This window comes from Carassius gibelio, chromosome A4, assembly GCF_023724105.1.
Source record: "Carassius gibelio isolate Cgi1373 ecotype wild population from Czech Republic chromosome A4, carGib1.2-hapl.c, whole genome shotgun sequence".
Classification (NCBI taxonomy): Eukaryota; Metazoa; Chordata; class Actinopteri; order Cypriniformes; family Cyprinidae; genus Carassius; species Carassius gibelio.
Window position 1 is genome coordinate 23,922,913 of NC_068374.1, and position 27,766 is coordinate 23,950,678.

Sequence of the window (27,766 nt, forward strand, 5' to 3'; positions counted from 1 at the left end):
GAATGTGTGCGTGTGCAGCTTTACGGTCCCGCTAAGCACCTGTATTTACAGCTCTTCAGAGGGGCAAAAACACTTCTGTAAAATGATCCTTCATTTCCTCAATGTTTAACTAATGAAGCCATAACTGATACACTTAATGAGCTCATTAGGCAGAGGGCAGGAGATCTTTATAGGAAGGTTTTACGGCCCCTCAGATCGTCTCAAAGCATTTCACTCGTGTGAACTGTGAGTCAGTGAACCTGGCCAGCTTCTTCCTCTCTTTCTCCTCCTCTTCCTCTTTCTGCGCTGACGTCAGACTCTCTGCGTCAGCCAGGTTGTCCACGGCAATGGCCAAGAAGACATTCAGGAGGATGTCTGTTTAGAGTTCAGGAACAGAAATAGCTTTTATAATGAACTCTTTTTATTTTGTGTCACCTCATGCTGTGTTCGACAGGTTTAAGGATACAGTTTCCGCAGATGAAGAGGATGATGAAATAAATGCAGACGAGCATGCCAGGAAAGGAGGGTCCACCGTACGCCATGATCCCATCGTACATCACAGAGTTCCAGTCCTCTCCGGTCAAAATCTACAATCACAAAATCAAACATGGGTCAGGTTTGAAGACACACGGAGAGTGCGTGCTGTGGTTCAGACTGTGGCAGAACCTGAAAGACGGTGAGGAGAGACTGCGGGAAGTTATCGAAGGTGCTGCGGCGCGTCTCGTCAAAGTTGAACTTGCCACCAAAGAGCTGCATTCCGAGCAGACTGAAGATGATGATGAACAGGAAGAGCAGCAGGAGCAGGGACGCGATCGAGCGCACCGAGTTCAGCAGCGACGCCACTAGATTACTGAGAGAGTTCCAGTACCTGAGAGAGGACAGTCAGCTTTAAAACAAAGTCTCAACCCGCAATTCAAAACGTAAACATAACACGTCTCGGACACATACCTGGTGATCTTGAAGATGCGGAGCAGACGCACACAGCGCAGCACAGAGATGCCGAGGGGTGACATGATCTTAGTCTCCACCAGGATAGTCTCCAGAATTCCACCGCACACCACAAAACTGTCGAAGCGGTTGAAGAGCGAGACGAAATAGGCCTGTAGGCCCAGACTGTACATCTTCAGCAGCATCTCACCAGTAAAAAGAGCCAGCATCACCTTATTGGCAATATCTGTAAGCACAGAAACAACACGTCTATCCACTATGACATTTATACAGCACAGAGACCTGAAAAGCCATTCATTACAGTTTTTTTTTTTAACCCTCTGGGGTATGAAAGTGTTTCAGAGTTTTAAATATATTAATAATGGCTAAAGTATCCACCGTATCTAGTAATACAGAATAAATAGAAATAGAAATAAATACTTAAATTAATATTTAAACCGATCAAAAGTGACAGTAAAGACATTTTACGATGATAAAAATATATCTTTATTTCGGGAAAAAAAATGCTGTTTTCAAAATGAAAGTTGAAGTTTCCAAACTTTTGGGTGGGGTTATTTTTAATAATTTCAGCATTTTTTTTTTTTTTGTCTTGTGGACTAAATGTTAATATCTTTTATGTACAATATCTTACTCAGGACAGTACTAAATAAAATATAACATGCATTTAGTATGATCTCTCTCATTTTTTTTAAAATTACTCATATTTTCACAGATTCTGCAAGGGGTGCACAAATTTTCGAGCCCCACTGTATATATACTTAAAACACTTGAGTAAAGTAGTATTATTAACAGAGTGTCCTTGGTAGGCAAAGTTTTTCAGTATAGACGAATCAAACCAAGCTTCTGAGATCAATTAGATACCAACATTTGATGGGGTTAATGGGATTGGATGGTCACTGCTGAGCTCTGAGAGATATGAGACATGGAAGTCATAAAAGTAGCTTCACAAAGGACAACTAATCAAAACGTATCACACATAGACTTTTAGAAAAATTTGACCGCTCAAGGCTGCATTGTCGTATATTTCAGTAGCGACAGTAATGCATAGTGAAATGTGAATGGTATTGTAGTGTTGTGTACCTTGTACATTGGTGAGCCAATCTGGCTGCTGGTGGTGCTCAGAGGCAATGGTAAGTGTGTTCAAAAATACCAGGAAAATCACCAGCCAGTAGAACACATTTGACTTCACTGCTGCACGGCACGTGCGCCGACATAACCGATTCCATCGGCGTGAATATCGACTGCAAATACAAAGATAGAGAGGGGAAAAAAACATGTAATATAAAACATGCAAAATTTAAAGCCTGTACAATCTGACACCGTTTTTACCAGCCGGGATAAATATCCTTTCAGTAGTCACTAAATGCACAACTATGTGTGCAGTGACTGGAAATGCTGCTGCTCTCAATTCTTTTGGGCTTCTATAGCAAACAAATCTAACCTGAACAACACTGGCAGTCTGAACCTTGTTAATGGATGTCCAGCCACTGATAAGAGGGCAACCGTGATGATCAAAACACAACACTGGCATCGAAACACAACAACACACACACACACACATATATATATGAAGAGCACTAAGGAAGGCAGCCTTGCCTTCCGACGGTATGTGATGTACTAACCTGAATTTGGATTTGGAGATCCTATTTCTGGAATGGAAAACAGAATGTATTATACATACAGAACAGTGACAACATCATGAAGGACAGTGTTTCCACAGAGACAGCAGAACTGGGGGGACAGTCAGGTGGGCCTGCTCACACATCATCACGATTTTAGAGCGCCCCGTGTGGAACAAAAGATGATTAGCAGGAGCAACTGACTGCTACCCACATATAAAGATGATCGATAGATCGATAGATCAATAGATCGATAGATAGATAGATAGATAGACAGATAGATAGATAGATAGATAGATAGCGATAGATAACAGAGTGTCGCATTGCCTTCCTGTTTTCATGAAAGACTTATTTCCAGTATTACATTTTTGTTACATTCAACTTGTGGAATGTATTCATATTTAGGATCAATTACCCTGTTCAGTAACACTTTATAATAACTGCACGCTATTAATCATTAATTAAGCATTAGTAAACAGATAATTCATCATTTATAAAGCATTAATAGACAGTAATAATCAGTTTATAAATACAGATATAATGCTTTATTCTTGATTTAAAAGCATATCTATAATGTGTAATTTCCAGTTATTGCCAGTGATTCATAAGATCACAAGAAATTTAGTAAATTCAGGTAGTTATAAAGCATTTAGTAGTGGTCAGTTAACTATTTATGTGAGCTCATCTAAAGTGAGGACTAGTTATGCCTTGTAAAGCATTTATAAACGATATTTAAAGGCCCAGTTATCTTCTAAACAAAAAACAGAAACAAACACAACACAGTGATAAAGAACATAGAAATATTAACAGCCTCACAAAAATAGTTAACTAACAACTACATGAATTAACCCTGAATTACAGTAGAGATACATGTTAATAAACCATTTATTAACACTATAAGTAACTATTACTATATGTCTGAATAAAAAGATGTATGAATGCACATTTAAATATTTTATTAATCATTTACTTACAATTTTCTAAGTGATCTTATGAACCACTGACAACTCCTTAATAACTGGTGTGTAAATAATGCTATACTTAATTTAGAAATGATAAATTGATCATTAATAAAGTATGAAAAAACAATTATTAAATACATTATAGATATGCTTTTTAATCAGGTATAAAGCATTTATATCTGTATTTATAAACTGCTTATAAATGTCTATTAATGCTTTATAAATGATGAATTAACTGTTTCCTAATGCTTAACTAATGATTAATAGCATGCAGTTATTATAAAGTGTTACCAACTGTTCTTATGATTTAACTGTTCATATATTTTCAATATCTGTGGGTATGTTTGCACATAATTACTGTTATGGCTGTGTATTGCATAAATGTTTCTGTCTGTGTTTGTGACACAAAACACTGATCACTAACGGGGCAGATCAGCTGGAAAACAGATGACAGCAACAGATGCACAGAGAGAGAGAAAGAGAGAGGGAGAGAGAGAGAGAGAGAAACGACACTGAAGATCACGGGAGCGCCAGGAGCCGCCCACTGAGCCCTGCTGACCTCGTCTACCAGTTTACTGGCATTTACTTGGACTCCTAAAACCATTTAAACCTAGCTTCCCAACCTTACAACTGAGATCGCTGTTAATGTCTGAATACTGAAAAGCATAAGTCTGACGAGAATTAAACGTGGTAGGAAATAGAAATGTAATTATGGAATTAGAGGAAAGGAGAAGAGATGATCAGGGAGGAGGAGGAGAAAAGAGGAGGAACGGTGATGCTCTCGGGACTCACGCCATGCGAGTACAGCAGGTCTCTCCCTCCATGTCTCCAGCGGGAGCATTATCAGTGTTCACCGACTCATTTTCACTGGCCGGCATACTCACTGCATGAGAGAGAGGGAAAGAGAGGGAGAGAGAGTGAGAGAGTGTGATGAATTACCAGCAAAAGATTATACTCATTGCTCATCAAAGGCTGGTTTCACACACTCACACACACACACACACACAGCAGAGATGACCAGGGTTCAAATTTAGCACTTACCAAATGGCAAATCTGAGTAAAAACAGGCAAGTGAATAAAAATGTAAAACTGAGTTATAAAACATAATGTATAAGTGTAAATGCAAGGACAATAATTTGAACCTCGCTGATGTGAGTGAAGTAAATGATCCAAAGACAAAACTGTTTTCTGCCAAGACCTTTTTCATGGAAGGAGCCTACAGATTTCTTTTCTCTCTCTAGAACATATGTGAAATATTCTTCACAGCAAGCCACCCAAAAGAATACATTATGAAGCAAATTGAAATGTGTTTGTTGACTGTTTGTGATAGGTGCAGTTTCAATGAGTAACAGATCGACTTGTATATGATGTGTTAAGAAAAACAAAGCTGTTTTTCACTGTATGCAAGTAAAGAAAAAAAAAACGAAAAAAAAAAACAAAGATTCTCAAATTCAGTTTAAGGACAAAACTATAATCATGTTATAAAACATCCTAAATTAGACCTGTTAAACAGGTAGGAAGAAAAAAGAGATAAATAATCAAATAAAAAAATAGAGATAGTTGCTACTTAGACAGTTCTTATTAATAAACAGTCTTGATGACAGCCAAGCAAACCTTTCATTCATATCCATGCTCAGATGTGACCTTTAATGTTTAATATGGACCATATGTGAGATTGTCTGCCCCAAAAAGTGTTTGAAAACAATAAAATACCACATTTCATCAACACACATATACTGTGTGAGATGGGTGTTGAACCAATGAATCGATCTTTATTAAACCAGACCTCAAACCAACAGTATATAAAACACTTAATGATTTGGATGGGTTCCTTTAAGAATTTTTTGTTTGTTTGTTTGTTTGTTTTAGGATGGGTTAATTCAGATAACAAAAAAAAGAAAAAAAGTTGTACAAACTTACCCAAATACATCATGTAAAAGATCTAAAAGATCTAATCTACCAATCAGCATGCAGACCTACCATTTCATCTCATTAACATGCACAGGGGGCGGGGTCAAGCAGGGTCTCTAAATTCCATGCTGCATTTTCATTGGCCCTGATCTTTTCTCCTAATTCTATTTCTTAGTTAAAAACACACATTATCATCCAGACTACACCACCCTTGGAAATGGGATCATGGGATTATACTTGATCGGATATTCCAAGACAGGATTACAGATGTCGAACTGTGACATTACATCATCAGTATGCTGATGATGTATTATGACAATTGATGCATTTAAAAATGAAACGAACATTGCTCTTTTTTTTCCTATTTTTCAAGATATTTCAGATAAAATACCTAACGCAAACACTTCTAACGTAGATGGGGGTGAAGCAACATGAGTCAGGAGAAAAATATCCACAGTACTTTGCAATCTCTCTCTATTAACATCTCACCATGTCTGTCAAAGAAATCACAACCTCAGAGACAGAACCATATGAACCGTGGTGTGCACAGCAGAAATGTTTCTATCTAGGCATCCCATGCAGATCACATCGGAACAGAAGCCTGATGTGTGACTAAAATTTACTACAAAGCACCTGATTCTGATTAAAATACCTGGAGGAAAAAAATGACATGCTTTAAGTCCAGATATTTCAAAAAGAAAGACTTAGACAACCCCAAAAGAGCAGTGAGTCCAAATATCAAAACTCTCAGATTTTCCTGCCCGTTATCATTCTGAAATCGAAAATCCTGAGAACTGAGCAGGGAGACCCCATCACCCTCCGTACCCAGATTGACCTGTCTGGGTGGGGAAGGATATGTTGGGGGCCAGTATGAAATTCTGGGCGGGGAGGGCTTGCTGCACATTTTTCATGCAAACACGCAAAAGTAAACAGTGGTTGCTTTTGGAGACGCACACGCCTTACGAAGCAGAGCTGCTTTTTTCTTCACCGCTCCACGGATGTACTGTAAACGATGAGTCTTCCCTGAAAACAACAGAGCGAGACTCAAACAGTCAAAGACAGACACACTCACAGACAGAAAGAGAGAGAGAGGTGCCACCAGCCCTCTCTGTCCCAAACATTTATCGGTAAGAAGGGCAGTCACAACCAACTCAAGACACTTGACACAAAGTACTTAACATAAAACATCACTATTAATATAAAAAATACAAATAATCTGTTGAGTTACTGAGTTGCAGTTGTATTTTGTGCCACTAGATGTGCATCAGCATGTGAATTATAGTATATCTATATATACTGTACCAGTGTGAAAGTGTTTTCCCATCTGACCTCAGTTAGGGGCCGGACTGACAATATACAATCTGAGGCTCTGAAGTACCATAGTAAAAAATAAGTCCAAATACACACACACACACCCTGTGTGTATATATATATATATATACACAAACATATATATCCCTGCAGGGACTTTCCATTCACATCTATTATTGTTAATATAAACAAAGCCTAAAACTGGCATCTTTTTCTAGTCTAGTGTAGGCATCTTTTTTTAGACAACTTTTCATCTCGTGCAGATTACTGTCTAGACATTTTGTCAACCTTTTGTACTCATGGAGACAAAAGTCCCCCACAAGGACATTTGGTCTGCTTCTGCTTGCTTTTTAAAAAAAATGTCATTCCTAATATGGATAGCAATACCTGCCCAAATACAAACACACACACACACACACACACACACATCTACTCATTCATTCAAGTTTTAGTTTGAGGTGAGTTTCTCTCATCTGCAACCGGAACAATCCATATTGTATCTAAATATTGTGTATATAGTAATATGACCAAATCATTTATATCGGTCTCAGTAAGCAAGATTATCAGTTTAAATTAAAACAATAGAAAAGTCAGCATTTAAATTAATTTTAAATTCTATTAAACGTATGCATTTAGCAGATGCTTTTATTTCCTAACATGGGTTCCCTGGGAACTGAACCCACAACCTTTTGTGCTGCTAACGCAACGCCACAGGAACATTTAACACTGTAACACCCAAAAAGTAACATTTCAATGGTCTCATCTGCATTTAAAATTAACATATTAAATTTGCACAGACAAAGCTCTTGCAAGACGTCTCAGATGCTAACAGACTCAGAGCAGATCAACTTGCCCCAATCTGGTGCCTCCCTTCATAATACTCACGATTTCTAGGCTTGTCGTCGTCCAGTCCCTCGTCGTCGTTCTCAGGGTCGATATCCTCCGCCTGCGTGATCCAGTCCAGGTAGCCCTTTAGATCCTCCTCCAGCTGCTGCTTCTCACGGAGCTTCTGGAAATCACCGCGAGCTTTGGCCTTTTCTCGCTCTTTCGAGAACTCTCTGAGAAAATGAAAGAGAGAGACTTCCTCTAAATAGCCATCTCATAAAATAAACAAACTGAATCAGAAAAAAAGTTTCATAATTAGAAAATGTATCAAGTGCAAATAAATATTAGAAACACTTCTTTAAAGGTGCATGCACTACACTACTGTTGGAAGTTTGGGGTTCTTTAATGTTTGAAAAAAAGTTTTTGTCGTCAATTGTAAATATTTTAAAATATTCTATAAAACATACAAAAGTATATATATATATATATATATATGATTATTGCTGTGATGACAAAGCTGAAGTTTCAGCACTCACTACTCAAGTCATTTCTTATTACTATCAATGTTTGAAACCATTGTGATGGTTAGGATTATTAGGATTATTTTACAAATATTAAGTTTAAAATAACAGCATTTATTTGAAATAAAATTCTTATGTTACATTATAAATGCCTTTAATTTTCAGAATCTTAATGTGTCCTTGCTTAATAAAAGTATTATTATTGTTATCATTATTATTTATTTATCGTTGCCCCCAAACTTTTGTACAGTGGTGTATTTCTTGTCCTAAACAGGACAAGAAACATTCATAAACTCATTTTCGAAACAGAAAAAGAACAAGGCAAACAAAACATCTTTTGACCCCTTGCTCTCTCTCTCTCTCTCACACGCACACACACACCGTCCAAATGATAAAAATTGAGTTAGAAATGAAGAAGATGGAGAGAGAGAGAATGAATGAGTGTCCCTTACCCGCTTAAAACCCCAAGAACCAAATTAAGAACAAAAAAGGAGCCAATGATGATTAAAGTGACAAAATAAAGCCATGGCCAGGAGTTCCCTACAGCATCATTCACCTGGGAATGGAGGAAAGGATGGAGTATGGGAGAAGAGAGGGATGGGTACAGTTGAAAAGGGATGAATGAATAATTAGTATGTGTCTGTGGGAAACGGGCAGTGCTACACAACCCCTCTCTGGCTCGCTCAATCCCAGTGCTTTGAGAAAGAAAATGTGTTTGATCAGAGTTCAGTCAGAGCTTGGTCTATTGTCCACACACACACACACACATTCAGCACACAATGCTTACCCGCTCAACACACCCAGAACCAGATTTAGAACGAAAAAGGATCCAAAGATGACCAGACTGACAAAATAGACCCACGGAAGCTCATAACCCATGGCATCCTGCATCTGAGACGAGGAGGGGACAGTTAGAAAAAAGAAAGAAGATCGGAGAGGAGAGGCAGACAGTCAGTGAACAGCACATGCTTGTCCCTCAGAAACCCAGAACATCAAGAAAACCCATGAAGCATAGAGCATATTCAAAAGAGAGAGAGACAGAGAGAGAGAGAGAGAGAGAGAGAGAGAGAGACGTTCAGACTGCATCAAAAGATGTCATCAGGAAAACCGTCAAACACTGAGTATCTGAAAGAGTGCAGAAGTCTGAGATACAGTAAAGATGGGCTTTAGAGAGCAGCAGTGATATAATCACTCTCACAGGGCTCAACAGGACTTTTTTTCTGATATAGAGTCAGGCCAGTAGTAGTTTTTTTTGCAGTTGTTGTTACTTGTTATGGTGGCCACACCATTTTAGAAGGATCGATGTTTGTTTTTAGCAATGTTTTATATTTGCTTACAAGTTTTGTAGCTATAATGCAACTCCATAAATTCATAAAATGCCTTTTGCTAGAAAACAGTGTCATATGATGCAAAATATTGCTGATTGGTTTGTAGTTTTCAACATATTTTTCCTAGTCATTTCAGCAAATTCAAAAATTCGTCTTGGTGAAGAATCAGCAGAATATTTAATGTAAAATATATCACAAAAATCCAAAAATATTAATTCAAATGGTAAAAAAAAAATGGATGTACAAAATCAAAATCAAAATCAATGGCCCAGGCCATTAAGTCATCCTTGTTGTTGAGCCATAACATACACACCAATCACTTACTATACATACACACATATATATACACACACACACACACACACACACAATAATGGCACATTCACATTGGGAGCTTATAAAATCCCCCCAAAACATATTTGAGACACTTTAAATGTAATGCAGGGGTATTTTTATCTATATTCCCTAAGATTTTCTCTGAAATCCTATAGGAAAATTCCCATTATAATTACATTACAGTTCTATTTAGGATTTCTAATGGGTTCCTTTAGACACTGGGAGACATTCTTAACCCAACCGTTCCTCATTCATGTGTCTTTTCTCATGTGTGCTCATACAGTCATTAGGTGTGGTGTGCTGTTATTGGAGCAGACTCACCCAGTACAGGACGTCAGTCCAGCCCTCCATCGTGATGCATTGAAACACAGTTAGCATGGCAAATGCAAAGTTATCAAAGTTCGTGATTCCATCATTTGGGCCCGCCCATCCCATCATGCACTGCGTTATGTTGGCCTGGGAGCAGTGTCGTCCATGGGTGGAGCTTGGGGCGCAGGGGGCCGGTTTCTCTTCAGATATAGGACCTGAAAGAAAATGTGATTTTGTCAGCTGATCCGGGGGCCAATGACTATAACAGAGAAGGAACAAATCCAACAGATAAAGCCCAGACCTTTGTGTCCATCTTTGAAGAAAAAACAGGTTCTGTGCATCTTGCCCATGAAGAGCTCCAGGCCGATGATGGCATAAATGATGATGACGAACAGAACGAGCAGAGCGATGTGCAGGAGGGGAACCATGGCTTTAATGATGGAGTTCAGCACCACCTGTAAACCTGCAAGCACACAGGAAAGGAATCGGGAAATTACTGTAGATGATTCTCATGGATGGTTTTCTTTGTTTTACGAGGAAAGCATTTATATTCTGAAACGTAACTGTTTATACTTAAATAGATAGTGTGCAGTCATCAGCTAATCATGAACCTATTGTGAAGCCAGAACAGCTTAAAACAAACGGTCAATTACAGAATGCAGTTTAAAAGTCATTACACGTAGGTGTTAAAACAATATTTGCCTGCAGAATCAAATACAAGTGTTTCAGAGAGACGTATAATAACAACTAATGAACGTTCACATTCTGGACAAAACTGGCAATCAAAAAAATAAATACAAATACATGGATTTGCCTACACGATAATAAAAAGCTGCGCCTACACATGCTGATAGGAATGGCTTAATAGGGTCTTGATTTCTGAATTTCTGGGTTGTGATTACTGAATCTCAAAACATTTCAGGGAGGAAATGAACATTTATTTAAATGAGCCCTGACTCGTGGACAACTTACTCAAGAGTCATCAGATGAGAGAGAAAGTTTGTGTGTGTGTGTGTGTGTGTGTGTGTGTGTACTCACTAGGTACTCCAGATACGAGTCTCAGAGGTCTCAACACTCGAAAGGCTCGTAGGGCTTTTACATCAAACCCTGCAGCCTTGCCTCCCATTGAAGTCCCACCATCCCCTTTAGTGGCCTGCTCTAATATCGCACTGAACAGCCTGAAAGAGAGAGAGAAAGTGGAAGCTAAATAACATTTTTACTAAGTAATTTGTTAAGAGAGAAAAAGACAGCAGTCCTGACTTTACAAAGAAGGCAACAAATGAAAATCATGGGTGGGGGGTGTGCTTTTATACATACTAGTGCTGCACGATTTTTACAAAAATTATATAATTTTTGATTATTCCCTTGAACCTTTAATTACGATTATCAAGTTTTATATTGAATAATGTTTTAAATTGATGCAACTGCATGCCGTATTTTTATATGAAAATAAACGAGCTGAAATCACGAACTGAAAAACTTTTAGTGCTTTTCTATAGTATTCCACCTCAAATGTCAACTATACATCGGATTGGTTTCTTCAAATTATAAAAAATAAAAAAAAAATAATGGTATAATAATGTTAATAATGTTTATTAAAAATAAAATAATGGGAAAACCCCTTAGGATAACATGTAGAAAGTAAAAAAATGCATATTAAGCATGCAGAATAACACATATTATAATGCAATTGTAATTGCGATTAGAAATTCAATTAATTGTGCAACCCTAATATATACTTGTTTTTAAATTCAATTTACTATTAATTTAAATTTTATAGTGAACACTACTTTAAAACACTAATTGCTATCAAAACCAAGCACGTTTTTTTAAACATAAATCTACTTTATATAATTTTTTTTAATAAATAAAGTCTGTAGACCAGTTGTCAGAAATGTCATTCAGACCAGAAGTGTGTGAACTGACTATTTAAGTGGGAAAACTAAAAAAAGTCAAAAGTCCTGGAAAAGTACTTTATGTTCATAAATGGCGTCATTATATATTTTTAAATAACAGAGTTAATATTAAGATAAAAAAATAAATCAAATAATATAAAATAAAACAATATATAAATAAATACTAATATATTTTTAGGCTATTTAGCAATTAAAGTACTTTAAATATTTTTTTTTTTTACAGTCATTAAGTTTTAATTTTTTATATTTAGAATTTAATAAACCATTTTGTTTCATAAACATCCTTATCCTCCATGAATAGTTAATAATTTCATATTTAAAACATTTCATTTCATAACACAATTTCAGCTTCTGTGCAAACTCAACAAAGCTGTCCACTGACACCCAACAAAAAGTGTGTCAGATTTGTACGACGACTCAAACTGTACACAGATCCCTCACTCGTGCACGCATATCTTTCTCCGTGTCAGGAGTTACTTCAGGTTACACCGCCAGCTTGTACTCACCCTACCACCACGATGATGAAATCCAACAAGTTCCAGCCGTTCCGCAGGTACGCATTAGGGTGACACAGCAACCCGTATGCAATAACTTTGAGAAATGCTTCCACCGTAAAAATAATCAGAAAGAGATACTCCACCCGTTCCTAGACAGACAAAACAGAGACAAAGAGGATATTAGTTCTCTAATTGCATCAGCTCTAATATCTTTAAGCATAAAGCCGCTAGAAGCTCTGAATCGACGTCAGAAAATGTATTGAGCCATTTGTCTGGATGACATTTTATTACAGATCAGGCCTATCAGAAAAGAACAGATATCACACACACACACACACACACAGACTGTTGTTGCAACAGAGACACTGTGTTCGAGAGGATTATAGAGCAGAAACGCTGCGTCTGTAAATGCCAGATGAATTTCAAAGCCTTTGCTGACTGTTTCCCAACTTTACTGTGAGGATCAAAACAGACTCATTTCACAGTTTACATAAACTGCAATGTAGAAGTCTTAAACCATATATAATTAATTGTAACATATATTGATGAATATATAAACACACACTACTCTAACGCGATATCAAACAATGGACAATGTATATGGATGATTTCAAATGATTTTGGTGTTCAGCAGAAAAACAGCAGCATAAGGATCTGAAACAACATGAGGGTGAGTAAAAAGAAAAGAAAAGAGATAGATAGATTACTCATTAAACGGGAGCAGAATGGTGTTTATAAATCCAGCTGCTTTAAAAACAGGGCTAAATGATGCCATCACCTACTTGACTGTAGACCAAACTCTGAGATCTGGAATCAATCCAAGGCTCTTAAATTAATTAAGCTCAATTACTGACAAGAGCTCTCGGTCATCAGCACAATCGACACCACAGCAATCCACTACGCTCTCTCCGTTTCACACACACACACACACACACACACATGCACACACACAGAACATCTAAAAATTACATTTAAGCAGACAGGTGAATCTGTTGTATTCGATTTAATTATGGATTCATTTAGATGTCCCGTCCACATGCTCCCTCTGTGTTTGACAATGTGATTGGGCAATACCGTACGTAAAGGAAACGTCCCAGTATCCCAAACATCCCAAACATCCCAAATAGAATATGTCACAGAACTAGGACTAAAAAAAACCTTGCACAAAACAATTATCCAACAACATTTGCAGTCTGATGGATCACATACTGTCAGTCTTGCTTGGCTTCCCCTCTTTTTCTCCTGATTTGCTGTGTGTGTGTGTTCGTAGGAGGCAGTGTTGGGGCTAGTTACTCAAAAAAGTAATATATTACATATTACATATTACTCTCAAAAATAGTAATGCCTTACTTTACTTTATTACTCCCTGGAGAAAGTAACTAGTTATATTACTAGTTATATTACTAGTTACATCTTTTTTTCTTAATTACTCTATGATTGCCTGAGATGCATCAGATGGAGGGAGAACATACAAAGGAGGAGTGTTCTTTAGCGTCTTTATCAGTGGCGGCTCCTGCCAATTCTCTCAGGGGGGGCAAATGTTTGCTCTATTAATGAGGATAGGTCACCCATTCAATTGATAAATTAATGGGTAGTTAAAGATGTAAAGGGAACCGAACTACTATAGTATTAATTAAAAATAAACTGACATTAGGAATCAATCTCTTGCACTCCTTATTTTTCTATATCCGTGTTAACACTATTCAGCAGCATATGAAGACTAACACTAGGATGTGGTTTTTCCAAAAAATACTTTTTACTTTTCGATTTCAGTTTAATAAGAAATAATTGAAGTCACATAAATCACTGTTTACACAACTCACTTATATTACTGCTCGTCAGTACACCTGTTCTCTAATCAGCGGTTAATTCCATCAGGTGCGTGATTTCACATAGAGCAGCTGTTACTACACAGAGCCGTTATTAACTGAGAAGATGCGCAAATCCACGTTCATTTTCAGCGTTTATTGGCACGGTTGTATGAACATATGGTTCACGCTCCTGATGGAATAAACCGCTGATTAGAGAACCGGCTTTACTGAGATGCGCATTAACGAGCGGCCGATCGTGATCGGAGCACTCCTACAAAATAATTACTGAATCTCCACCCGTCGAAACTAGCTTTCTGTTGCTGGGAACCTTCCTCTGAAAAAGAGCTTGCCGTTGTTGACGCTTCCATTTTTCCCCATCTGTCTGAGCGTGCCGCTCTGCTGCCGGCTGTCGACCAATCAGTGATGGTAAATGATACCTCGTGCCAAACCCAGACCAATCACTGTTCCATTCACGCCCTCCTTCCCTTCCCTTCTGTTCTCTGTGTTGTGTGCCTTGTGTGTGTGATGAAGGTGCTACTGGCAAATGTAACGCAAGTAACTAGCTTGGGAAAACTGTAATAATATTACCATTTTCAGACGAGTAATGCCTTACACTACTAGTTACTGAAAAAAGTAATATTATTACAGTAACGCGTTACTTTGTAACGCGTTACACCCAACACTGGTAGGAGGTGAGAGGTCGTGGGAGCTGCTCTGAGACTGTGCAGTCCTCAGAGAGCCATTTGGGTTAACAGAACAAAACAAGGGCTCCAGCTATGCTCACGGAGAGAGACAGAAATATTCCCGTGGCTCTGTCCGTCAACAGTCACTTTTACAAAATATCAACTTGATCATCAACCTGTTCTAAATAGTTCATGGATCTTCCCAACCCCGATTTGTACCCCTTGAGCTCTGAGTCGCCAGAAAACCTGCCAGAATCCTCTTTATTGTTTCCTGCACATCAGTAATGAGTAACTGGTTCTGAAAAGGAAATGGTATGGAATAAAGCTCGACTCTTGCTTTAGTTATTGTAGTCCGCTCATGAGAAATACAATTTTCCTTTATCTTTTAGAATGAAAGGTCTGATGCACGATTAAAACAAACGGTAGTGTAATGTTCAGAAATCAAAACTGTCTGAGTTTTAAATTTTAAGTGTCAGAGAGAGGGTGGAAAGATAAAAATATGGGTGATTTTTGGAGCAAAAGCAATTATTAGCAGCATGTGGACCTCACTCACTGCAGGGGTCCGATATTTTCTCCAATTCCTTTCTTAGCCGCAGCTGCTTTATATATGCTCATCGGGAGACAATGCTGCGCATATCATATCATAATATTCCCATATCTAATCTCTCCATGTACAGTATATCTAGGAGAACAATGAAGATAAAGAGTTGTGTGTGTTTATGTGATGGTGTGCTTTATGTTACTTCTACATCATAATTATGTGTTTACACCACATATCCTTCAGCAAGACTGACCGGCTGCTCTCTGAAAGATGAAGAGAGAGCGAGAGACACAGAGACAGTGTGAGTGAGAGAGCGATTTACAGGGCCACTTGCTCATGCCCATAATTGCAGCAATAGCACATTTAAAAAGGTCAATCTAAGCCTGGAGTAGCGTAAGATATCCGTGGATAAGAATGTATTATTAAGGCCCTTAGAAGGCGAGACGAGTTTGTTTTTCTTTGAACCAGCTGGCACACACACACACACACCCTCACTTGATCCAAAGCTCGCTGACTCTTAGTCGGAAACATAACATAATGTGTAACCAAATATGTATGACTTCGAACTAATTTAAAGGAAATAAAATAATAATAATAATAATTGTGTCATTATATACTTTATATTTGTCATTTTGATGAGTGGTATCAACTTTAACATCATTGTTGCCAAATGCCTAGTTATAGTTTCTGTGTGTTGTAATCAAACAGGATACACTAGTTTTAATATGTGAAATGGAAAATGTACGTTTATGTTCTAATATTTTGTTTATATATAATCTTTGGCCTTTTTAGAGCTTATGAAATGTTGTTGTATGGGTAAAAGCAAAAAAAAAAAAAAAAAAAAAAAAAAAAAAACTGTACAGAGATTCTTACGGAAGTTCTAAGCGGCCATGCATTATCATTTTTTTCCTTTTTGTTTTCTCATTATAACGACTTATTTTTCTCGATATCTCGACATAACGAAAGTTTGTTTTCTCGTTATAACGACATGACAGTTTTACTGTTGCTATAGTAACAAACTCAACTTTGACAGGCATCTGATGGACAACCATACAGGCGCTCTTACTGTAGCCTATATTTCAGCAAATTTTGCTTCGCCTAGGTAATAACGTCTACAATACTGTATATAAATAAAGGCTGATCAATCACTGTTGATTTATCCAGAGACAGTAGGCTACAACTAACGTTTTGGTTTTGTAATTAACATGTTTAAATGGCAACACCGCGCCATTAGAGGTTCTTGGATTAAACTCACTTTTCATTTTCCCTTTATTTGAAATAAAATTATATATAATTTGTAATTTGTAGTAGTCATTATATGATGTGGCAGATATCATGTGTGTTACAAGCTTCTGTTTGAAAAGAGCGTTCATGTGTACGTGTAGTGTATGTGTGTGTAGTAAAAACGATTACAACATTATAGAACAAAACTGAATTAAATTAGCCTATGGATTTTACATATACATCACATTTCTCATCAATATGGTTAACAATAAAGATTAGTAATATGGAAAAGAAGCACATCAGCCTGCATCGTTAAATCCCGTCCTACTGTAGATAAACAGAATACAGTCATGTCAACCTTGGTTTTGATAAGCAGTTATTTTATGACACAGAACGCGTTGGTGAAACTCATGCATCTAGCAGAAACTTAATACACAAAATATTCATATTGATTCAAGCATTTAACATTTATGAATTCATTAAATGTCAGTAATGAACAAGACTGCACAAACTGTAGCGATCACGAGGAAGGTCCGCGTACAGTAAAGTGGACAGTGTACAACACCCCATCAGTTATATTCAGGTCTATAGTGCCACCTGCTGGCGCAGTTTTGTAACTTCTTAGAGAAAACTAAGTCGTTATAACGAGAAAACGAACTTCGTTATGTCGAGAAAACGAGAAAATTAAGTCATTACAACGAGAAAACGAACTTCGTTATGTCGAGATAACGAGAAAATTAAGTCGTTATAACGAGAAAACGACCCTCGTTATGTCGAGATAACGAGAAAATTAAGTCGTTATAACGAGAAAACAAAAAGAAAAAAAATATATAATGCATGGCCGCTTAGAACTTCCGTAGATTCTTTTCTCTATTCATGTCTCTTGTGTACCACTGAATAAAACAGCATACAGGCGTGTATATAATGAAAATAAATGTTTGGGTATTCCTTTACCTTTTAAATCCAAGGATAGAAATGATGTTGTTTAACACGATTTCAACCCAGTCCATACTTTTCCCACTCTCTAACGTGAAAAACAATGATCGTGAATAATAACATAGACGAGAGACGACATGATAAAAAGAATGGAGGAGGAAGGAAGAAGCAAAAATGAGGAGTAAATAAGAGGACGAGTGGAGAGATGGAAGGATGGAGACAGGAGAGGTGAGCTGTGTGGCTCTCTGGATGACAGTCCCGATAATTCAATTTACTGTGATGGTTGCACAAACAGGGCCACGAGCCAATCAAATTACAGCGCGCTGCTCAGGGGACAGAACCTCCCGATCTCTGTGACCTTACCTTTATGCCCAGTCTGTCTGTAACCAAGGTAACAGGATTTGCGGTCAGCAGATGCCATGTCAGACACCCCCCCCACCCCCCACTTACAAGTCATTTCTGATGGACAAATGATGTCACAAGGCAACACACTGTTCCTCAGTTAGGTACACGGTGGATTATAGAAAGTTTTTGTGTGTGTGTGTATATTTTTTGCTAGGACAAGATGAGAAGAAACTGAATGAAATTGTGAGTGTGTCCTCCACCAAAAAAATGACGTTGTTTGTGCAAGCACCTTATTACAACTTATATTTACATTTTAAAGTTAAGCGCCCTCTAGCGGGCGTAAAAATAATGACAGTATCGCATTGCGTCTGTCGTCATGAAATGACGTATAACGTCATTACCAATCAAAACGCACGCTTATTTAAATGCAATGTGTAGGCTTTTTACACCGATCTCACAGTATTTCCTACAGATTTTACTAGGTGGCTTATTCGTTCGAATTACCACACTTAACCCCAACCCTAAACCCTCACAGAAAACATGCTAAATTATGATTTATTGAGTATATACATTTTTGTGCATGTCCGTTCCCTGGGATCGAACCCATGATAGCATGATTACATATCAAGATATAACGCAATAATCTACTAACTGAGCTACATGAAACGCAAACCAGAGTGCAATTGTAGTATACGCTCTGATGGGGCGTATTTCAGGGATTTGGACAAACGACCTATACGAGCGTATTGGATGGAGGACAGGGTGGAAATTGTCAATGCAAGAAAAATTCTAACTTGGACGCCTGTGCTTAGCTTTTCAAAGCACATGCATTTACTGCCAAGCCGCAGCTCCTGCAACAGGCTTTATATCTATTACACTCCCGCTGGGTTTGTGTAAATGCTTGTGTGTTCATTCAGTTACAACTGTGACATGCTCTTCATTTGTTTTGGGCTCAATATTCCCATGTGGCTGAAGAACCTGCGAGAAACGACAATGAATTAGAGATTAGACAAGTCCTGACTCAGTTTAAATATTGACAGTGTGTACAGAGTTAAACACCCGCTCTCGGGAGCCGTACATGTTGCAAAACCCACAGCATGCTGCTGTCAGTTTCCATGACAACCAGAGCCCATCTCGGTCTCCATGGAGACAGCTGGTGAGCAGCAGCATGGTTGCGACAGCACGCAGCAGCCTGCTGTGCATCCTGCTTATGCGTGGAAGTGTTTGCACGTGTGGAGCTCGGGTCATTTCACTCTGAGGAAACCTGCTCTCATCGTGCATGCTTCGTGCGACAGGACATTACACTTTGCTTAACACACCTGTAGTCAACAAACAAGGATGTTTTCAGCCTTTATGGTCACACAAATCTGTTCCATTTTATTCTTTTGACTTACAGTCACTACCGTGCAGCTACTGTAGTAAGGAAACACACTTTTTAAACTATATAATTATATTTAAATATTAAATATTTAAACTATTTAATCATTTTATATGATTAAATTCTTAAACACTAGATCGTACTTTTTTTAAAATAAACAAAATATATTTTATGAATTTTATAAGTGCTACTTGGTCAATTACATATGATTAACACTTATTAAAATGATGGTACATTTTGTATTACATTTTATATAATTATAACTTTTCGATTTGTCTTATTTTTTTTTTAATACCTAATCATTTTATGCATTATATTTGACTGTTAATATTGACAATAATAGTTGTTAATAATGACTATAATTATATTTGGTATTTGTATTATAATTTAATGTCATTTTATTCCCATAACCTGCACATCCTTAATAATTAAACTATCATTTTTTATTATTAAATAAAAAAAGTGAAAACATATTTATATAATAATATATAGCATCCTTTATATTTATATATATATATATTTTACAATTTATTATTAATAATACATTTTAATTCATATACTTTTAATTTGTCTTTGTTGCACTGGAAACAACCATTTGAAAACTCAATTGAAGTCTTTGCCAAATGTTTGTGACGACAATATGCAAACAGTAAGCAGAAATGTTGGCTCTTTACCAGGGTTTATTTTTATTTTTTTGTCTATGTAAGACTACTGGCCAAACTTCATAATGAAGCTACCTTTTTTTAATGTACTTCTTCCACTTTTCAAATGTTCCTATGTTCCTAGACTGAACCCAAAAAACCTAGATGAAATAACTCAACGAAACCTGCGCTAAAACCAGATATGAAGGGAGTTCTGGCAGTGTCGTAATTTCTCCAGAAATAACATCATTGGGTCTATTCATCATCGCACTGCACCAACACTAGCAGCCCAGAGCATGTGTATATATATGTGTGTGTGTGTGTGTGTGTGTTTGAGGGGAATTATTTATGGTGCAGTGCTCAAACGCTATCTGAAAGTGACTGCCAAATTCCACCCACTCTCCTACACTAATATAACAATAATAATCGACATGGGGCGGGGATCATATTTTCTCTGAGTATGTGTATATTTAAAGAAGGGCCCTGATGGGTCTATTACTCCCCTATTCCCACATGACAATACCTCTCATTGGCCAAAAGGGATCACTGCGCAAAGTTCGACCAATCGGCGGAGAGCGACTGTGAAAAGAGGAGGATCGCTGTGTTCTGCTGCATTTTTTCACAGCACTATCTAAAATTAACCACATACTTATCTGTATACCCTCCCTTTTCTCTCTCTCTTTGTCTCTCTCTATCTGTCTCAGCAGATACTAAAAATATTCCGTCCCATAGGAACAGAATTAACTGTGGCTCCGAGTTCTTAAGCACGAGTGTGTGTACGTCTGTATGCTGGGTGGCCGTCTTACCTTCTCAGGTAGAATCAGAAGCACACACACACAGATACACACACACACACACACACTTTAAGCTTCACACTAAACCATTTTTCATAAGCAAACATGATGTACAATTTGAACATGAAATTGAAAATGATTTCCTTTCATGTCAGTTCATCTTCAAAAGGAGGAGCTTTTTGGTAAAGCCTTATATATAATTACCGCATTACTTCCACAATTTTAAACATTAAAAAATAGATTTTGTGCTTAGTTGTGCTTAATTCAGCCACTGCGAAATCTGCATATGGAAATCTTTCACACGTACAAGAAATTCAAGATTGCTTGGATTCCGAATGAAGCTACTGGATTTCGCCCATGGAAATATGCTGAACAACGGCATATGTGACTGCACCTTAATAATGATTGTTGCAAGTTTGTCTAATGTAGGGAATCAAAAATAAATAAAGGGTTTTTTTGTGGGTTTCTTGTAAATTTAGGTCATTGCAGTGACCGTTACAGAAGACAGGGTAGCCGCTGCTAAACATGGCGTGACAGTAGAGGATGTTGCTGCCAGGAGGAGAGGAGACTGGGTATGAAAACAGCATCAAGGATTCTCAAAGAAGGAAAATCTTGTTAGTCTTTTAATTGACAGTAGAGGTTGTGTAGGTGGAGTGTAACATACTGTTTTGCTGCTGGGTCAAGTAAAGAAAAAAAAAAAAAAAACATGAGCCAAAGAAAGATGCTATGATCCCAAGATTAAAGTGGCACATGCTTGTCACCTCTGTACAGTTATATGTGACTTCGTAATAGAAAACAAGATTTCATGGCTTATAAAATTGTAAAGGACTTGCATCCTATATAGAATTGGAGAGATAAATGGATAAGTTACATGGGGTGTCTCTCTTTCTTTCCTTTTCCTTTCTTGTCTTTTTCTACAGCATGATTAAAGCAATATGACTCACTCTGCCGTTCCAGTGACTCACAGAGAGAGAAGTAAAGGGGGTTTAAAGGAAGCTGTAAACTGTTGGGACTGAAAGCCACCAGCCCTATTACATGCCTAAAGACTCCTAGAGATCAGATACTCACACACATACAGACATACTGCATGCCCATGAGCACACACTATGTTTGTGCATGTTAGCAGTCATAAATCACACACACGCACACATGTACAGAATCATTGGTTTCAGCAGTATTTCCACTACTGGATATAAAGCTTTGGGCTTCCAGGTGTTTGCCGGCCGGGTCTCTATCTCAGAGGACCCCGGCTCCCCTCGCCCTCCCCCTCCTCTGCTTTGATGACCAGGGGTCTCTACAGAAGACTTATCGATCAATAAGCCAAGTTCACACACAACCTTCAAAAGGACACAGTCAAACACCTGCGCTGCATAATAATAGTAATAGTATTATATTTCAAGAAAGGGTCATTTGTACTTTTTTTAGTCTGTTAGTTAAACTGTTACTTAAAGTAGTTTCAAGCAATATTACAATATCTCTACAACATCACTAATTATTTTTTTGCATTGTTATTTTCATGACAATTAAGATTGCAATTAAGACTTCTTCCCATTATGTTTTCAATACTATAATACTAATAATAATAATATTATTATTAATATTAGAAAGTGTGAAAGTGATACACACAAACATAAACAGAGACATCTGCCCTTTTGTGCATTTGGCTGACTGGAATGATCACAGTGAAGCACCAAAGCTTAGAAAGAAATAGAGGGGAAGAGCTAGTCTGCTTTTCTCAGTGGAATGTAGATAATGTTGATGAGACCGGTGTGACATCCCTGTGAAGGATTCCAGCCAAATATTTCAGATGTCTCTTCTTGTGGCCTACAGTAGCTCAGACCTTTAATAAAACAGCACACAACCTGTAAACACACTGTTGCACATCCATCTACCTGTCCTTCTTTCTTTCAATTCAGGCTGAATTTTGTAGAGAAATTTCATCTAACTGTCCCTAAAAGTGTTAAAAAGAGAGAAAGAGTTTGCTGTTTCTCAACAACAGCATTTTAAATCACAATCTGAATTGATATCATATGGGAATGTCTGAGGTTTTTTGAATGTCCACACAATGTCCAGAAGAGCTATTCAATTCATAAACAATTCGATGACAATGTCTAGTTACATTAACCTCAAGCAACAACAGTTTGAAGTAGTGTGGCTTAGTTTGTGCTCGTGCCACCTTCAGCATAGATTTCAAGCTACATCTGTTTGCAGGCATAGATACCACAAACCACAGTTTTCATTAAATACTCAGTCTTCAGACTGAATCATCAATGACCTCAGAAGTCATTGATGAACTGAATGAGTCAGTGGAAACACACGGTGCTCACTGAACTCTCTTCTATTGTTGAACTCAACTACAGGACAGAACAGAGGTAAATATAACATAGACTAAACTACATGGCAATATTTTATATAGGACTGAACTAAGGCTAGACATTAAAATACAAAAAAGACACTAAACTATATGATAAACACAAAATTATAGGGCAGACAGTGAACCACAGGACAGAGACCTTAACAGAAGGACAGATTCTACAACATCACACTACATCACACATTTTAAACAACAGGAATCACTGAGAACGTAGAGACTGCAAAGTACAGGACAGATTTCAAACCATAGGACATAGTCTACAGCTAAACTACAGGACAAACACTGCACTACAGCACAAATCCTAACCTACAGGACACACTCAAAACTGAGAGATTGTAAACTACAGAACAGATTGTAAAATACTGGACAGAATCTTCAACCTAAACTACAGGAAATAATCTGAATGAGAGGACAGATTCTGGAATACATGACAAACACTGAACTACAGCACAAACTCTAACCTACAGGACTCAAAACTGAGTGAATGTAAACTACAGGAAATAATCTGAATGAGAGGACAGATTCTGGAATACATGACAAACACTGAACTACAGCACAAACTCTAACCTACAGGACTCAAAACTGAGTGAATGTAAACTACAGGAAATAATCTGAATGAGAGGACAGATTCTGGAATACATGACAAACACTGAACTACAGCACAAACTCGAACCTACAGGACTCAAAACTGAGCGAATGTAAACTACAGGACATAAACTGAATTACAGGACAAATTAACTATATTACAGTTTTTATAAAAGATAAAATAAAATAAAAACTGTTAAAATAGCATTTTATTTTCCTTTAAAGTCCCCATGAAATCACAATTCAAGTTTTTGGGGTGTTATCATAAATATGTTAGTCTTAAGGTTATCTATAAGGCAGTGTGCTCCAAAACAGTGAAAAAATTCACATTTAGTAGATATAAGCATTCAAAGCTTGCAGTTAATCTCTTCTGCCAAAATGGCTCAACTCATTTTTTGACATCAGATCATGCTTCATCTTCTCATCAAATCTTCTGAGCAATCATATACTCTCTAGAATCTGAAGCGCACCCCTCCTGCACTATAACTATAGATGCTTAAGCGCTGGCTGAGATCAGTCACTTTTTCACAGTGTAGTATTTCCTGTACGGTGAATGCTTCGTAGTGCACAGTGTAGGTGACAGGGAACGATTCAGACAGTGTTTCAATAGGTGCAAATGAGGTCTGGTTTCACGTTGTTTCATGCGAACCTTTTCACACGAACGAAAAACTGTTGCAAATACACCGCATCAGTATGATTATGGCCACTATTTTGTTTTACTAAAAGTTTGATATTGAATCTGGGGGGTAATCTATTAGACTGTGGCTGTCAAATGCGGCTTTACAGAGCTCAACATCTATGGTCTGAGCAGACATAATCAAAACGCTATGGGCTACTTTAAAAATGGGGCGGGCTGCTTGATATGTCCCGCCCTCTCCTCTCTTCTTCAGTTGAAATTACGTAACCACATAGAATAACACTGCTTGTTTCAAGGCACATCAGGGGACCCTTAAGCAATATATAACTCTAAATAACATGATGGACTTTAAATTACTTAACTACAGAAAGTGTGCTGTGGGTGTTGCAGATGTAGTGTATCAGACACAAACCAGACAAATTAAAGATTCGATTGGGGGCATGGTTGAAACCTGAGGAGCCGAATTCCACAGAAAAGCTCAAGACAACAGGATGTTGTAAATCAATAAAGCAAGTCCACTAACCAACCAACTCTTTCACAGAACAGGTTTCAACATTAACACTATTAGAACAATTATTGACAATTTCCCTTCGGAAAAGAGATTGTCAAATTTGGGGCAAGTAATCCAGATTGATGGTCAAATAGATGCACAACATGACCATCACATGTAAACCCATGATAGTAATCATGATCACAAGATCTTTGGATTGAGTTCCCCCACCTAGAAGAAAAGAACCAGACTGAAATTCCTTAATCTCTGGTCTCCACAGAACGTCCTTATGTCAGAGAATGGCACAAAAACTTTTTACAGATGTAGATGCACCAAAATTAACCCAAAAAAGACTTATAAATGAATATCATTCCATTGCTTGACTCCATATCATATATGTAACTCTGCAATATATGTAATCATGTTTCTAATCACTTATTGTGAATGTCTTTTTAATAACTATTGAATAGCTTAAGGATTCATATTCACGTTTAGTATGTCTGTGTTTGAATCTTCTTGCTTGAAACGTTTCTGACCATCAATTATCAACCTTGAGTGCCCGCGTAAAACTACAACCAGCACACAACTCTGCATCGTCAGCCAACGCCCAACCATGGGCTTCCCAAGACGTCACTTCAACGACTACTGAACTTCCAGCCAATCAGCGACATTGGGAAACCCCCTTTCAACGACAACAAAGGGAACCCCTTTACACGGTCAACACAAGTAATGTACCTCCAGACTGAGCAAAACTGGTGTATCTAATACAATTTTAACCTCAATGAGGAACTCAATGCGAGGGTTAATTAAGTGATTGATGGCTGGTCAGGCCATCTTTAAAAATATTCTTGTTTCAGAATGAGCTTTATTGCCAGGTATGTTTACACATACGAGGAATTTGTTTTCGTGACAGAAGCTCCGCAGTACAACAGAATGACAGCGACAGAACATAAAACACATAATAAAAGAATAAAAAATACAAATAAGTAGATAGTGAATGACAATATACAAATGACAATTGTAGGCAGGTATATTACAAAATGCAGTTATGTATGTACATATATATTATGTGCAAAATTTAAGTGTATACTAAGTATGTGTGTTAGATAAATAAAGTGTATGTGTATCTAAATATAAAGTGTAGTGTGTTCGCCATTATTATCAGCTTTTGCCGTAACCCGACCGACCATGTCAATTTAGGACTGACTCAAATGTCTTTTCTTTTCATTTTTATTTTTTGCTTTTAGTCCGACCGACTTGCCGGTTGTACATTTGCGTTAAGACTGACCAACTTTTGTTTTTTTTACTCTTCAAACAACTAATACAAAAGCAATAAAATAATATTAATTATATTTTAGTAAGTATTGTAAATATATAAATTGCCTAGGCCTACATACAAATGAAGGCTACGGTCTTTCTTAAAAAAAAAAAAAAAAAACGTGATGTCATCTATGTTTACATGGATGTCACACTATGTGCTGTACGTTAGCTTCGTCTCACGCTCTCATTGTCAAAGTCAACGGTTCGCGCTTGCTAATGATGCCTGCGGCTGCAGTAAACTAAATGTTCGCGGTCACTGTTCAAAGTCATACGGGTTCGGGCACCATAATACATCTAAAAATTTCATTAAAACAGCTCGACACCGCTTTAACTTGGCAAGAAGTTCTCGAAAAACTGCCCAGATCTTTACCCATCCCTTCTCCCGTCTAGTCTAAAACCGTTACCATGTCGGCTGTCACTTTATGTTTGAAAATCTATTGCACGAATTAACCAACACAAGTTTCAAAAACGAAAATAGGAAATAGATTATAACGGCCTTCTTTCGGAGCGCATCTATTTATTTTTATTTTTTTTTTGTTTTTTTTTTAAACACGCATCACACAGCAACCGCAGCTTTGGACACACACGCATAACAGCAAATAATAGTTCTGCACAGTGTTTCTCTTTACAACAGAAATGTGAATTCAGCCGATATTCAGACAGTCTCATGCATACAGATACAGATTCGGGCTAGAATCGTCTATGCGATTTGTTGTTGTTGACATTTTTAATCGTAAACACAGCCATGTTGAAGCCTGCAGTAAATGTTTTGCGTTATGGCAGTCCACTCTGCTTACTGTTTTTTGAGAATGTTGCACTCCTGTTTGTCATTGTGCACGTAACTTAATGGCAATAAGTAATCAGAAATATTGGTCTTTACCAATATATTGAATCTTTACTTTCGTCCTGCCTGTTGTCCGTGGATTTACCTATACTTGGTGTTTTTTGCCGTATAAAACTTATTTAGACATGCAAAATCGATTTTACAATCGATTCAATGAACACTTCTCACTCAAATCAAACAGGATTTTTTTTTTGTTTTCACAAAAATGACAACCCAAGAAAGCAAAGTAAACGGTCTCTCATTTGTCGGTTGCATTGACACCTAGCGGTGGATGCAAGTAAAACAGTATAACAGTACCTCATTTTCATTTTCATTTTCTTCTCACCTGAAATTCATGCACTAAACATGTTTTTGACAAAGATTTCAATTTGTTTGTGGTCTATATAGCCTGCATCAAAATAAGGTTCGCAATGATGCGCCCGAAGGCAAGGGTTGAAAACCCAGTCAGTGACGTCACGATATGCTAATTTGTTTAAATTCATACCTACTTCATCACCATCACCAAAATGTTACTTTTTTTATTACATTGAAACTTGAAAAAAAAAAATAGACCTACTTACCGACCCTTTTTTTTTTTTTTTTTTACTGTTACTGCAAACCAAAATATTTTTAAGGATGGCCTCATGTCTATGAAATTTCACGTATTGCTTAAAACTTGGGATTTCACATTTTCATTCTCAAACTCTTTCCTGACTTTCTCT

At 37.4% G+C, this 27,766-nt stretch overlaps 1 protein-coding gene across 2 annotated transcripts in view; it reads right to left on the minus strand.

Moving 5' to 3' along the window:
• The window catches only part of LOC127973732 (voltage-dependent L-type calcium channel subunit alpha-1C), a 124,499-nt gene that overhangs the window by 28,217 nt on the left and 68,516 nt on the right, over window positions 1-27,766 (minus strand). Inside the window, exons 4-16 of one of the 2 annotated variants that reach the window (XM_052577392.1) lie at window positions 12,472-12,611; window positions 11,088-11,227; window positions 10,351-10,512; window positions 10,062-10,264; window positions 8,529-8,632; window positions 7,616-7,788; window positions 4,301-4,391; window positions 2,550-2,576; window positions 2,008-2,168; window positions 928-1,153; window positions 646-847; window positions 446-566; window positions 240-354 (exon numbers count right to left, since the gene is read on the minus strand). In XM_052577392.1, coding sequence (XP_052433352.1) covers window positions 240-354; window positions 446-566; window positions 646-847; window positions 928-1,153; window positions 2,008-2,168; window positions 2,550-2,576; window positions 4,301-4,391; window positions 7,616-7,788; window positions 8,529-8,632; window positions 10,062-10,264; window positions 10,351-10,512; window positions 11,088-11,227; window positions 12,472-12,611 — 1,865 coding nt within the window. Of the gene's footprint in view, window positions 1-239; window positions 355-445; window positions 567-645; window positions 848-927; window positions 1,154-2,007; window positions 2,169-2,549; window positions 2,577-4,300; window positions 4,392-7,615; window positions 7,789-8,528; window positions 8,633-8,863; window positions 8,968-10,061; window positions 10,265-10,350; window positions 10,513-11,087; window positions 11,228-12,471; window positions 12,612-27,766 lie in introns of both variants that reach the window. The other variant, XM_052577391.1, reaches the window with a different exon arrangement.